The 14805-nt window shown below is 48.0% G+C and overlaps 1 protein-coding gene across 2 annotated transcripts in view; it reads left to right on the top strand.

Moving 5' to 3' along the window:
• The window catches only part of ADAMTS16 (ADAM metallopeptidase with thrombospondin type 1 motif 16), a 131580-nt gene that overhangs the window by 67534 nt on the left and 49241 nt on the right, over nt 1–14805 (top strand). For both annotated transcript variants that reach the window (XM_089313310.1, XM_051837039.3), the window contains 6 exons: nt 7049–7144; nt 8275–8423; nt 9401–9573; nt 10457–10587; nt 12421–12544; nt 12902–13146. In XM_089313310.1, coding sequence (XP_089169436.1) covers nt 7049–7144; nt 8275–8423; nt 9401–9573; nt 10457–10587; nt 12421–12544; nt 12902–13146 — 918 coding nt within the window. The remainder of the gene's footprint in view (nt 1–7048; nt 7145–8274; nt 8424–9400; nt 9574–10456; nt 10588–12420; nt 12545–12901; nt 13147–14805) is intronic.

Genomic DNA, 14805 nt, shown 5'->3' with positions numbered 1-14805 from the left:
GCCTAGCATGTGGTCAATCCTAGAGAAGATTGCATGCACAACTGAGAAGAATGTGTATTCTGCGACTGTAGAGTGGAAAGTTCTATAGATATCTGTTAGGTCCATTTGGTCTGTAGTGTAGATTAACTCTGCTGTTTCCTTCCTGATTTTCCGTCTGGTTGATCTGTCCACTGCTGAAAGTGACGTATTGGAATCCCCCATTACTATTGTATTTGATTCTATGTCTCTTTTTAGATACCTTAACATTTGTATTAAATAGACAGGTGCCCTGTAATTAGGTGCATATACATTTATAATAGTCACCTCTTCCTGTTGAATTGCTCCCTTAATCATTATGTAGTGACCTTTATTATTATTATTATTATTTGACAGTTAGAGTTAGACAGTGAGACAGAGAGACAGAGCGAAAGGTCTTCCTTCCGTTGGTTCACCCTCCAAATGGCCACCATGGCCGGCACTGCGCCGATCTGAAGCCAGGAGCCAGGTGCCTCTTCCTGGTCTCCCATGCGGGTGCAGGGACCAAAGCGCTTGGGCCATCCTCCACTGGCCTCCCAGGCCACAACAGAGAACTGGACCAGAAGAGGAGCAACCGGAACTAGAACCCAGCGCCCATATGGGATGCTGGCACCGCAGGCGGAGGATTAACCAAGTGAGCCATGGCACTGCCTCATAATGACCTTCTTTATCTCTTAAGAGTTTTTGTCTGATGTTAGTATGGCTACACTGGCTCTTTTTTGGTTTCTGTTAGCATGGAATATCTTTTTCCATCTTTTCACAATCCATCTGCGTGCATTTTTGTGGGTGAGATGTGTTTCTTGTAGGCAGCAAACAGATGGGTTTTGTTTTTTAATGCATTCAGCCAGTCTGTGTCTTTTAAGTGGAGTGTTAAGGTCATTTACATTCAAGGTAACTATTGATAAGTAACAACTTTGCCCTGCCATTTTCCCATAAATATTCCTATTTCTTACTTTGGATTTCCTTTGTACTTCTACTGGGAGCTTTTCTTCTTTTACCTTCTTCCATAGTAATGACCATATTTCTGTGTTTCTGTGTGCAGCACATCCTTAAGCATCTTCTGCAGGGCTAGACGAATAATGACAAATTCTTTCAGTTTCTGTTGGTCATGGAAGGTCTTTATTTCACCTTCATTCATAAATGAGAGCTTTGAAGTATATAGTATTCTGGGTTGACAGTTTTTTCTCTTAAGTTTTGGACTATATCTCTCCGTTCTTTCCTAGCCTGCGGGGTTTCTGATGAGAAATCCTCTGTGAGTCTAATTGGAGATGCTCTGAAAGTAATCTGGCTTTTCTCTCATGCACATTTTAGAATCTTTATGTTTTACGGTGGAGAGTTTGGCTACAATGTGTCACAGTGAAGATCTTTTCTAGTCGTGTCTATTACGAGTTCTGTGTGCTTCCTGTACATGGATGCCCCTTTCTTTCTCCAAATTGGGGAAATTTTCTGTTATTATTTCACTAAAGAGGCCTTCTAATCCTTTCTCTCTTTCCACCCCTTCAGGACCTCCTAGAACCTGTATGTTGGGTTGTTTCATGGTATCCTGTAGATTCCCAACAGTGTTCTTCAGTTTTCTAATTTCTTCTTCTTGTGTTTGGTCTGGCTGTATAATTTTCTGTGCTTTGTCTTCTAAGTCAGATATTCTTTCTTGTGCTTCACCTACTCTGTTGTTAAGGCTCTCCACTGTATTTTATTTGTTCTATTTAATTCTTCATTTACAAGATTTCATTTTGATTTATCTTTAAATCTCAATTTCATGGGAGAAATTTTCTTTCATGCCACATATGGATTTCATTAGCTCATGCATTTGCTTCTGATTACTTCTAAGTAATCCTATGATCAATTTTTTGAATTCTGTTTCTGGCATTTCTTCAGTCTCATCATCTTCACAATCTAGTGTTAAGGTGTTGTGTTCTTTTGAGGGTGTCAAGTTGTCTTCCTTGTTCTTGTTTCTTGAATTGATGGGTTTGTTATTTGGCATTTGTGGGGATACTCATTGGTTTCCTCTTTGATCTTTCACTGTGGTGGCTTTTATCTTTGCAGTATGATTGGATTAGTTGAGGGCCCACTTTCAGGAATAACTAGAGGTGTGAGGTGGTAGTGGCCAGGGAATTCTGTTCAGTGCTCCAGGGTGAAGGGCATGTCTGAGGTGACACACCCAGGTTTGGTGTGGTAAACCTTTTTTTTTTTTTTTTTTTTTTTTATCAAAGGGGAGGTTTCTTCTTGTCTGTTGGTACAGACTCAGCTGAGCTCCTCTCCTCGAAGGAGACCAGTGCCTGGGCGCTAGCCCCAGTGAGTATACTATTTGTCTGCTCTGCCAGGAGGACCACACAAAGGACCTGTGTACTCTTCAATATAAGCTCCGATCTCCCGGCAGTGTCTCTCACCGGATAGCCAGGGAGCCCTGATCTGTGGAGCCTCCCACCGTGCCTGCCCAGTGTCCCAGCCACACCCTGAGTCCTCCCACACAGCCTCTGTGTTTTCACAGTCCCAGCACACAAGCCTCTGTGTGAAGTTTTGTGATGACTAATTCAGCCATACTCACAGAAGAAATCCCTAACTTCAGTGATGAGATCCAGTGGAAAATGATTTTTTTCCAGTGAATTTGTCTATTTTGTGAATGTTGTTGAATTTTTTCCCAAAAAGTTGTTGGTTGTAGTCTCGTTTATTCTTTAATTATTGGAAAAATCTATAATCTAAATATCACCCCTTATTTCTAATAAGGGCAATTTGTGTTTTTTTTTTTATTCCTTGATCTATCCAGCTAGGAGTTTACCAGATTAATTAAGCCTTTTAAAAACATCAATGTTTGTTAGTGTTAGTGCTATATATTTTTTTAATTCTTTTCTATCATTGAATTTTATTTTTTCATTATTATGCCTCAACACTTACTGCACCTTTCTTTTTATTGCTTTATAAGGGAAAAACATGGGTCATTTATTTGAAGTCTCCCTTCTTTTCCTAATATAACTAAACTATACTCAAAGCTGTTCATTTCTTTTTAAATACTATATTAGCTGTAGCCTGAAAATGTTTACATACTAAGTTTTTAATATTATCAATTATGAAATAATTTCCAAAGTAACTGGTGATTTCTTCTTTAATTCACGTGTTATTTAAAAGTGTATTAAATCAAAACAATTAGTGAATTTTGATATTTAGATAGCTTAACTTTGATTTCTAGTATGTTTCAAGCTTGTTCAGAGATTATAGTCTGTGTAGGCTTTTGAAATGTTCTGAGACATGTGAGCAGTCTTTGAAAAGTTCACCAAAACTGTATGCTACAAAACAGCTATGCGTGGATTTCAATGTTTTTACATGGAGATAAACTTTGTAATTTAATTCCATCTTATGTTAACTTTTTGAAATACCTTCCTACTTCATGGCCTGGCATATGGTCTAGCTTGGTCAACATTCACACATGAAATGAATGTCAATTTTGCAGTGGTCGGGCACTGTGTTTAAGAATCTTTATTTTTGACTTGATAATATCACTCGTGTCTTCTGTTTTGTCCTTGATATTTGCTGCCTGGTCCACTGATTTCATGGGGAGAAGGGTGAATATCTCCAGACTTGCTTGTGTCTGGTTCTCCCTCTGCTTCTGTTAGTGTTTGCATTGTTGATTTTGAAGGCTCATTAGTAAGTGCACCTTAAGTCTTCCTGACTCTGTCATTTTTCTTAAACTCTATTTTTTCTGATATTAATATAACTATATCAGCTGATTTAAGAATGCTTTTTGTATGATATCTTTATCCATTTTTTATTTCCAATTTGTAAACTTATTTCTGTCTTTGTTTGAAATTTAACTTGTAGCTGTTCAATTTATTGTGTTTTTGTTATAAAGTTCCTTTTATTTGGTTTTACTTTCCTGTCCAGTTGAACAACTGTGAACTTTCACCCAGATTGTTTAAGCCATCATATTTAATTGTTGGTATTATAGATTTTAATTTACCATTTTGCTATTTAATTTCTATTAGTTCCATTATTTTCCTTTTTATTACTGATAAAAGCTTCCTGTTACTTGAAAAAATGAGTGATTGTGATACACTCATACCCCAGCACTGCATCATCTGTAGCTGCACTCTTAGTCTGTGTTTCCGGAGAGCCGCGTATGACCGTTTTGCACCTAGTGCAGTCCCAGTCGTAATACTGACACGCTCAGTGCGAGTCCAGGCCAGCCACTTGAAATGCTGGTTCCTTGCAGGCATTATTAAGTAATGTGAAACATAACCGAGTCGGTGTTCCTGAGCCTGGGCTTAGTGAGCAGAGCTCTTCAGCTATGTGGTGGAGTAGTAGGTGACACATCGTTAACCAGGGCAGCCCTTAACTGCGCAGATCAAAGCATGGCTGAACTGTGCACAGGTCCTGTGTCTTTTCTGCCCAAGTGTAACATTAGTTATTGCAAATACATTGTCTTTATCAGGCACCTCGTCTGCTTCCTCAACACGAGTCGGTGACCTGACTCTTCAGTCTGCAGTGTAAACGGCCAGAATTACTTTGAAATTTGATCATCTCCGTATCCTGGGCACTTTACTAAACTGGGAGCTGTCCCCCACACCCGACAAGGTCTTCAATCCCAACCTGCACTCCAGAACCATGATTTAATAGGATCTTTGTTCCAAGAGGACTCTGAAGTTTCAATAAGGATATAATGACATCCAACAGGAATTCTTTAATACAGCCGTTGTTCGGTATTCCAGGAGTTAGTGAAGTCAGGGTCTGATAAAAATGAGCAGACCAGTGGGACTGAATTGTTCTGTTGTGATTTAGCTTGCATTTATCATGTGACTCTTTTAGGCACTAGAGTTTTTGCATGTCCAGGATTGAGCACCGTGTTTCTATGGCAGATAACTACATCTGTAAGGGACCAAGGTCTCCGACATGGCAGTTCAGGGTTCTCCCAACTCTGTGTGTTGTGCCCACCTGGAGGACTGGACTGCAGAAGGAGCAGGGCACAGGAGGAGGCTGACTTACACAAACGGCACGAACCAGGGCACAGGCTGAGTTAGTGAGTTCCATGCTGCAGTGGTGAGCTAGCAACAGCATCCGTACTTCCAGGAGCTTTGTACTTGGAAAAATTGAAAGCGTTGCTTTGAATTATTTTAATCCTGCAAACATTCCCCAAACCTGGGGTAGAAGATTCTGAAATTGCTCTGGGCAGTAGCCTGATTCGAGTTATTTTCCTATCATGAGATGGTCCTCTTACGTCATCTTAGACTTTTCTATGATCACAGTTTCCTAGTAGCTATTAATTTCATAATACATGAGAAGTCGTCCTGCTCATTCCATCACTGTTTTCCACAGGAACAAATTTGCACATATTTGACTTACTCAGAAAACATTTACTGAAAGGCACTGAGGCGTCAAGCCCTGTGCCAAGGAGTGATGATGAATACATTTATCAGCAGAGGGTCCAGCACTTGGCGTAATGGTTTGGATGCTGCCTGAGACACCCACACCCCATATCGAAGGGCCCATGTTCACGTCCCAGCCTCTGATCCAGATTCCAGCTGCCTGCTCGTGTGCCATAAGGGGCAGCAGGGGATGGCTCGAGTCTGTGTGTCGCTGCCCCCCACAGGGGAGACACAGACTGAATTCCTAGCTTCTGGCTTTGGCCTGGATCAGCCCCTGCTGTCTCAGAAATTCGAAATGAACCAGTTGATAAGAGACCTACCCATCTGTCTCTCTGCTTTTCAAATACATAAAAACAGCAGCATGTTAGAATATCATTTATCATGCATATGTTGTCTGGAAAGTCTCAGAAACAGCCCAGTGAACTAATACCCTAGTTCTCGAAGAGCAACCACAGAATGGAGGCATGATGGGATCACGAATGCAGACACTGGTCTGCAAAGAGGCTGGACTCTCCTTAAACCCTGGGAGTAGGAAAGGAAGTGTGCAGTGGTTCAGTGCCAATTAAGTGCCAGGCTCCGAGTTAAGCACTTTGCCTACTACCACTTCATTTAACCCTGGCACAGGACTGGTGGTGCCATCCACACTTGTGCAGTGAGAACACAGGGATCCTGCCTGCCCAGATCTGTCCTGCTCCCAGCCCTGTCCACAGAGGAATGGTCTGTCTCCCTTGGAAGCCCAGACTCTCTCCTGGAACACTCTGGCTATCTCCCAGGTGACCCAACCACAGGCACAGTTTCATGTTTCTCTCATTCATTCACTCATTCCTTTATGTCTGCATACCACCTCTGCTGAGTCAGCTGTGTCCCATCCACCCAGGAAATATCTCCGAGCCCTCACTGCAGCAGGTACACCTGCTCCTTGTCTCCTCCAGCCTCTGATTCTGACCCACTCTGTCAGCACCAGACACTGACCCTGGGCCCACCCACTCTTGTTTGAAGGGAGTCGTATTTATATCCTGGTATTCTGTCAAGTTGAAGTTCTCTAAAGTGTTTGGATTAAGCATAGTTTACTTTTTAATTTGTAAAATATAATTTTGTTAGATTTATGATCAATGAGTACAAATAAGTAAGGTCTTAGGATGGCATTAAGAGGAAGCAGGTGTGAAACAAGTATCTTATTCTTCATCAGTCATATGCATCTATGCTAAGCAGAGATTCACTTTTAATTAAAACATCTTAGAGATGCGCACTGTTATTTATTTATTTATTTGAAAGGCAGAGAGATAGAGAACTATATTAAAATTACATATATAGAGAGAGTGGGGGGGAGGGGGGGAGAGAGGAAGAAGAGATCCACTGGTTCACTTCCCAAATGCCCACAACAGCCAGCCTGGGCCAGGACACCAGCTCTCCCGTGTGGGTGACAGGGACCCAGGTACTTGAGACATCACTCACTTTCTCCCAGGGTATGCGTCAGCAAGAAGTTGGTTTGGAACTGGAGGTGGGACTTGAACCCATGTACTCCTGTGTGGGATGTCCGCATCTCAAGTGTGAGCTTGATCACTTCACTACATCACAATGCCTGACTCCACTTTGAATTTTTACCAGTTGCTTTTTCCTTTATCACGGCTGTACAGTCTGTGTGCAGTCCTGATCCCCTTTATTTTCCCTCTCTTTAGGACATCTGTAAGGCCTTGTGGTGCCATCAGATTGGTAGGAAATGTGAGACCAAATTCATGCCGGCTGCCGAGGGCACCGTGTGCGGGCACGACATGGTAAGACACTAACGCCTGCAACGCCGCGCTGGGTTCTTAGTCTTTCTGCTCACCTGTCTTCCCTCCTCTAGCGCTGCTGTTTTTAGACCTGTATTTCTCATACCTGCACCTGTGTCAGAACATTGTGTTTATTGTCTATTTGGTCCTGTGAAGAGAGATCCTTTGATCATTTGTTGTGAAAGTGTAATTGATGAGATACCTGGAACTCAGGGACACAGAAATCAGGCAGTCGGTGATGACAGGATCCATGTAACGAGTGGGAGCATGAAGCCACAGACGGCAGTTACCCACGCAAGGGCCGGCAAGGCTCAACCTCACCTTGCCCCAGTCACAGGCCGTGCTCTGCTGGCTTCTAGCAGGCCAATGGCCAGCACCTTCCACCGCACTCTAGGCAAGGCCAGGAGCACCAGGTTTCCTGAACTTGACACCACAGCAGGGGGTGAGCAAAGCCATGGAGCTGTGACCTGTAGTGTGTGGGGAGCATTGCCGTGTGATGGCGTGATGTCTCCATGTGAATTACAGCTGATGAGCCGTTCTCTCGAGAAGGGGCCGTGACAGCATCCCCAGCGCTCGTGGGGACAGCTGGCATTCCACATGGACCATCTGGCCTTGGAAAGCTGTGTGACGCCTGATAACAGTCACCGCCGAGCGGGGGTGGGGGTGGAATGGGCGGGAGGATAGGGCTGGCCAGGAGTGACACGGTGCTGAGTCCAGCGGAGCCCCCAGCTATGCTGCGTCACCAGGCTCCCTCCGTCTGACAATGAGCTGTGACAAGCACCTCGTTTCCTGGGAGGTCAGAGTTCATGGAGGCAGATGATGAACAATGACACCGAATGCTCCTGGGTCAGCCTGCCGTGTCCTGAGCTCAGGCGCTGGAGAAGTATGTCTCTGTTCATCGTCCCCCATCGGTGGGTTTATAGAATGATGCTGGGTTTGGGTAGAGGGGAGAAGGTGAGCGATGTGAAATGTATTTTTACGAGATCCCACTGGAGGGTAAGGATGCAAATGCCTGTGTGTTTTACAAAGCTCCCCACTGCTCAGCGTTAGGGTAGTAGGGACATGGCTCCCTGTTTACCCAGGATTCATGGAAGCTGTTCTGTTCTGTTTTGTTTTATTATTAAAATGTTTAGTGGTGCCGCGGAGGACAGTGTGTGAAGTACGGTGATGAAGGCCCCAAGCCCACGCATGGCAAATGGTCCCCCTGGTCCCCTTGGTCCCCTTGCTCCAGGACCTGCGGAGGAGGGGTGTCCCACAGAGAGCGCCTCTGCACCAATCCCAGGTAGGCGGGCCTAGCCGCCCCTCCCCAGGGTGCAGTTCCGATGCTGTGAGCCTTGCACTGCGGAGTCTGCTCGCCTCGGCCTGGCGGAAACACTGGCTGGGGAAGGCTGTCGCTCAGTTCACTTGCTCTGTGTTTCCGTAAGACGCCCGTGACAGTGTGAGCACAGCAGAGCTGATGAGACTGCCAGCTGTACTCAGGATTGGATTTCAACCACATGTGGTTGCAACACGAAGAACCAGTTAAAGACAAAAATCATAAGAAAAAGACACAGAGCACAAATTAATAAGAATCGATTAGAACAATTCTTTCATGCAAAAAGCACTTCTCGTTTTGTTTTGTTTTGTTTTCATTGCACGTATTTACCTGTGCAGCAGGTGTACTGTGGGCCTCTGTCAGAACGAGAGGATGTCAGACACGGCCGCCCATGTGACAGAGGCGTCCACATCGTCCTCTTGGTGCTGGGGTTGTTAAAGACTAAGCCACACCCCAAGTTAACGTAGCCATGTTGAAGGGCAGACTCTGCTCTCCCGCAGGCGTGAATGTGTCAAAGCCAACCAACAAAAGGCTCGTCCTCCTGGCCTGGCCTTGTGGCCAGTAGGCTGGTGATGGAAGAAGCCACGGCCTGCGAAGGGACGTCGCTGGGTTCCGTCTCGGTGTTGCGTCCCCTCTGTCGTCCCAGCTGGGAGAACCAGCTTCTGTAGTGTCTCCTCCTTCCAGGCTGTGAGGAGCAGGGCGGGCTTCCCTACCCCTCTTAGAGGGAAGCTGGCCCGCAGCAGAGGGAAAACGCCCAGGAGCCCTCTGCCCAGATCCTAGGCTGTCCTCCCAGTGTCAGGGTCAGTGGAAAAGAAAATGCTTGTCTCGTTGCCCACGCTCAGTACTTTAAGACCATCCGGCCCCTCCCTCCGGAAGCCTGAGTTCAAGGAAGGGCCGAGGGGCTGCTGTCACACAGGCTGCTAACCGTGACCTTCACATTGCAGACCCTCGCATGGGGGGAAGTTCTGCGAGGGCTCCTCTCGCACGCTGAAGCTCTGCACCAGCCAGCAGTGCCCGCAGGGCAGCGTGGACTTCCGCGCCGCCCAGTGTGCACAGTACAACAGCAAGCGCTTCCGCGGCTGGCACTACAAGTGGAAGCCTTACACGCAAGTCGAAGGTAAATCCCAAACCCGGCCCTTGGGATGCACCCCCCGCCCCGCCTTTTTATCGTTACTGTTTGAAAAATAACGCAGTTGGCAGTGCGGGGTTCAGACAGACCAAATATGTGGACACACACGCTAAGCTTGATTCTTAGAATTCTGTGGCTGTGTCTCTCATCTCGAGTGCCGACGAGCACGGCTGTAAACGCCTCTCGGGCCTCTGGGATGCCCGAGGCAGACAGCACCTTCATCCTCAGCTGTCCCTTCTTTACCAAGAGGGAACAAAGGACAAAAAGGGTCTCTGCAGAAGTTCACGTTACTGCGTGAGCGCTCAGGTCTCGGGATGGACCGTGGAGGCCTGAAGGGAGCCTCCTCCATGTGCCAGCCTTCTTTGACAGTCCATTATATTGGTATGAAGCATTGCTCCGTAGAGATTTCAGCCAAAAAGCATTCTTTTTATCAGTTTAAAATTTCTGTGTATTTCAGAAATTTGGTGACTATCTTAGTTCTTTAATGACATTTTATTGGTAAGAATTTTGTGTAATTATACAAAGTGGTAGTGGCTCTTTTGCACTTCTGCCAGAAGGTAGTAAAATAGTAAAATATCAGTATCGAGGCTAAGTCAACAAATATCTATTGAATGCCTACTATGTGCCAACCACTGTATGAAAGACAAATCCGTGCAGGACGCTGGAGCGCAGAAGCATAGACAAATAATAAGAAGAAATTTAAAGGGAAGATACACGGCTAATGAGGCGACCATGCAGAGTGTCTGTGCAATTAATATTGTATGGGAGTTGTTTTATGGGGAAAAAGAAAGTTTATCTAAAATTCAGAGCAAAAATGATCAGAGCTTAAGTATCTTTCTTATTTGTGTTTGTGTGTGTATTTCTTTTTAAGATCAGGACTTATGCAAACTCTACTGTATCGCAGAAGGATTTGATTTCTTCTTTTCTTTGTCAAATAAAGTCAAAGATGGGACTCCATGCTCGGAGGATAGCCGTAATGTTTGTATAGATGGGATGTGTGAGGTAATAATGATCATTCATTCATTCAACAAACGTCTCCGGACAGCGTGCTTTGTGTCAGGCCTCCTGCAGGGACACAGAAAGAACAGAGGGAAGAGAGAACCCCCTTCCTCCAAGTCCCAGCCCAGCGGGGGAGGGCAGAATGCACCTTGGCGACCCAGTTTTGTTGCCACAGAGGTGCGCACTGAGCCCGAGGAGTGGGGGCAGTGGGCTCTTTCTCAGATGTAGGTCAGAGACACGTGCTGGCTTCCAGCTGTGCAGCTGAGCGAGGCCAGCATGGGGCCAGCAAGCGCAGGTGGCCAGCAGGGGGTCAGCCCTCAGCACCCTGGGATGGCCACAGGAGCTTGGGTGTGCGGAGGGAGTAGGGGAGAGGGAGGCTCTTGAAACCTTGGCGGCCTAGGTGGAGAGCTGGGGTTTCCACTCTGCCCTGTGGGACAGGCTGTGGGTGTGGGAGCAGCGGAGCCCTGGGCGCAGCTTCCTGGCATTCGTGAGGAGGGTAGGAATGCAGGGGCAGCTGAGATCCCAGCCATGTGGCAGCCCTTGCAGCAAGTCTGCCAGACGCACAGCCTGAGGCCGCGCCATGGGCGGGGAGGGGGCAGACAGGCCTGGCAGGACTGGCAGCTAAGTGAACACCAAGTGGCCACCTTGTGGCTGCCACAACGGGCGTGGCGAGCAGTTTCATCCTAACCAAAGGAAGGTGCTGCAGTGTGACACACTGCCCGTAGACCACAGCGCTCCTTTCCTCTGGGCTGTGTGCCGGGGCCCAGCGGGTCCTCCGCAGACAGCCTGAGTGTCGTCACCTCAGGGCCTGAAGAGTAGACCAGCTGCTTCCAGGAAGGGCTCGTGCAGCTTTATCACACCCTGGCTCGTCCCATTGGGAGTTGATCCATCAAATAGTTCATGATTTTTCGTTCTGATCCGGTGTCACAGCCCCTCATTCGTAACTCTAGAATCCAAAACACTGTCACGTTCTGGGGGGACCTTCATTTGCTTGGCGGCATAACCCACCCTCAACTGATGCAAGACTGTTGATGGCTTGATTCACACCATGTGCTGCAAGTGTGTGTGGCTTTAGCCAAGAAACGCTAACATGTTTCATGACGGCTGTCACCTTAGGTCTTGCTGGGACCTCTAAATGCACCCTTTACGTGACAGACTCTGTCTTTCTCAAGTTCATAAATCCCTGGGTTCTGAAAGGCATCTGGCCTCAGGTATTTGGAACAAGGGATTGTGGACTAGAGATTTAATTCCTGAGTACTGTGTAACCTAGAGACTGTTACACGTAGAGGCTGTTCTCTTTCTTGAGAAATGTGAAACAAGCCAGCATCCCAGAAATTATAAAGAGCCGTTGATATTCTAAGACACTGAACACAGATGCCCTGCACATAATTTGCTCCCAGGGAGAATTTCCACGTGGCCTCTGTAAGTTCTCAGACGTTGTACACAGCATCCCGAAAGCAGACTGGCATCTCTCGGTGGACCCTCACTGTGACACCACGCTTGTCCTTCTGCGAAGCTCTCGGCCAGTCTGAGTTGCCCCGCGGCTCCAGCACGAGCACTGTGGGTTTGGCTGAGGGCGCAGGACATAGCATTGCATAGAGGACTGCAGAGGACAGGGGACGCTTCACAGGTTAAAGCTTCCCACTTCAGATCTGAAGCGTAGAATTGTCACCTCACCGGGCACATATTGGGTATCCAATAAATATTCGTTAACTGCCCTGTGTCACTGGAGCTTTCTGTTGTAGTGGGGAGGAGATTTCTTGCACGAAGTGATGACATCATTGCTTGTGTTGTTCTTTCTTGCATGAATGACACGTGACCTGGTGGATCCTGAAGAGGGTTGGGTGTGACAACATCCTGGGGTCGGACGCTGTGGAAGACTTGTGCGGGGTGTGCAAGGGAAATAACTCGGGCTGCGTGACTCGCAGCGGCCTCCACGCCGCACACCACCACACCAACCGTGAGTACCTCCGAGCCGCTGGTTGCCAGCACGTGGTTTAATCTGGGGCTCCGCAGTGGGAAGAGGTTGGGCTGACAGTGGACAGCCTCTGCCCGGGCTCTGCACCGCCCCTCCTGCTGCAGGAGGGGCCACTCCAGGCTTTGGTGGAGACTGGAGGTGGTGGTAGGTTACCTGAATTCAAGTGGTTTTTCCGAATAGTGTAAGTTATAAGCATCCTATTCCCATGAGATAAGAAGAAACTGTTAACAGATGTGCTGCACACCCAGCTTCAAGCCTGCCTTCTCCAACTTGCTCAGGGGCTTTGCCTCGGCATTATTGAAAGACGAATCCTGTTTCTCTCGGTTTTTCTTTATCTAGAATATTACCACGTGGTCACGATACCTTCTGGAGCCCGGAGCATTCGTGTCTACGAAGTGAACGTATCTACTTCCTACATTTCCGTGTGCAATGACCTCAGGCAGTACTATCTGAACGGACACTGGACCGTGGACTGGCCCGGCCGATACAAGTTTTCAGGCACCACCTTCGACTATCGGCGGCCCTATAATGAGCCCGAGAGCTTAACCTCTGTTGGACCAACAAACGAAACACTGATTGTGGAGGTAGAGGCCAGCCTCGGGGCTTGGGGCTTGGATCTGGGGGTCTCCTGCTGTTGTGGGTCCGTGGCTGTTAGCATCATCTTCAGTGCAGCGAGGATGCGTGCAGTTTTAGGGAGGAACCCGTCGCAGGCTGCCTGGGACCATGGACTCGCTTTGATCACCTGTCACTTTCCGTGTATGTTCATGTTTGTGTTCGTGTACTTACATGTGTTCTCGTGTCGGGTGTGGCTGGGTTGCTTTTTGCCACAGTCATTTCTTTGCTGTACATTCAATGACCAGCAGCGCCTTCTGTGGGAGCCTTCTGTGCCTGTGTTTTGGGTGGGCTCAGTGTCTGGCCTCTGTGTCCTGTGGAAATGTGGTGGGGATGAAAACCCAGAGGCCACACGCCTGATGCTGCTGGCCATCCCGTGTCACAGTAAGCCCCTCAGGGACCACAGCTGTGGGGCCACTCTGGCTCCAGTGCCCAACAGAGGGTCACCTCCTGACCCAAGCCCTTGTGTTCTCTGCCCGGGAATGCTGAAGCTCCCCAGACACAGTGAGGCTCCTACTAATCTGTAGTCCTCTGGACCCGGCACATGGTGCAGCCGGCCACAGACGTACCTCCTCCCCACCTTTCAGTATCGCACATTTCAGTTCACAGTTCAGGAAAAGTGCTTGATCACTAATTGCTTCCATCCCACCACATCTCGCTTTGGAGGTGGCAGCCACCGGCCTCTCCCACCTGCTCTCTGGGTTCGGCATTTCTGTTCCATCTCTGTCTTCCTGGGAGCTGCCTCCACAGGTGGTCCGGGTGTGGTGTGGGTGCTGTGCAGCTCCCAAGTCTGTAGCTGCTGCCTCTGTGTCTCACACCCTAACCTTGAACCATTCCCTTCTGCCCCTTTGTGAGCTTGCTCATCCTGAACTTGTCCTTGATTATTTCTCTCTGGCCATCTAAGGCCTTTAGCTTGAATGATCGTGGAGAGAGAAATGTTGGGGTGGAGTGAGTGGAGTTTCTTAGGAAGCTGTCCTTGAAGGAAGGGGAGCTGCACAGGCTGACAGAGTCGGGGCCGGAGGCATCTGTGGCCTTGCAGGAGGCTGCCTGTCCTGCCTCACCACCTCTGCACCAACAGGACCCGAGCTGCCGTATCAGGGAGGGTATGTGGTGCCAGGTTGCCAGGCAAGGTCAAGTGTGTATCCCCATGAGTAAGGACAGCAAACAGCCTACAGCTCCAGTGTGGCATTTGTGTCAGTGAGTTGACAGGGAGGCTTCCAGAAAAGCCCTCTCATCGCATCCAACAATCCTTTGGAAGAAAAGTTAACTGTTCCATATGACTAGGTCTCGAGACCAGAAGTGTGGAGCCCGGGCTCGTTGCACGCATTAAAGCTGTGACTCACGGGGATGCTCTGCCTGAGTGACCTTCTTCACTAGTGAAGTGTCTTGTCCCTTGGACTTAAGAGGTACCTACCGGAAGGCAGAGTCCCCTGCGTCCTCTCAGTAGGAAACCCCAGCAGCTTTGATCAGCATTGGTGTCAAAGTGTTCAGGGTTCTTTCGAATCCACTGGGAAGCATCACAGTGCTTTTTGGGTGTCACCTTCTGACCCACCAAGATGCAGGAGACCTGGCCGGCGCCGCGGCTCACTAGGCTAATCCTCCGCCTTGCGGCGCCGGCACACCGGGTTCTA

This window comes from Oryctolagus cuniculus, chromosome 14, assembly GCF_051225735.1.
Source record: "Oryctolagus cuniculus isolate XC-2025 breed Fujian yellow rabbit chromosome 14, ASM5122573v1, whole genome shotgun sequence".
NCBI classification, from domain to species: Eukaryota; Metazoa; Chordata; class Mammalia; order Lagomorpha; family Leporidae; genus Oryctolagus; species Oryctolagus cuniculus.
Note: the sequence above shows the minus strand (reverse complement) of the source record. Positions and strands in the feature narration are given on the sequence as shown.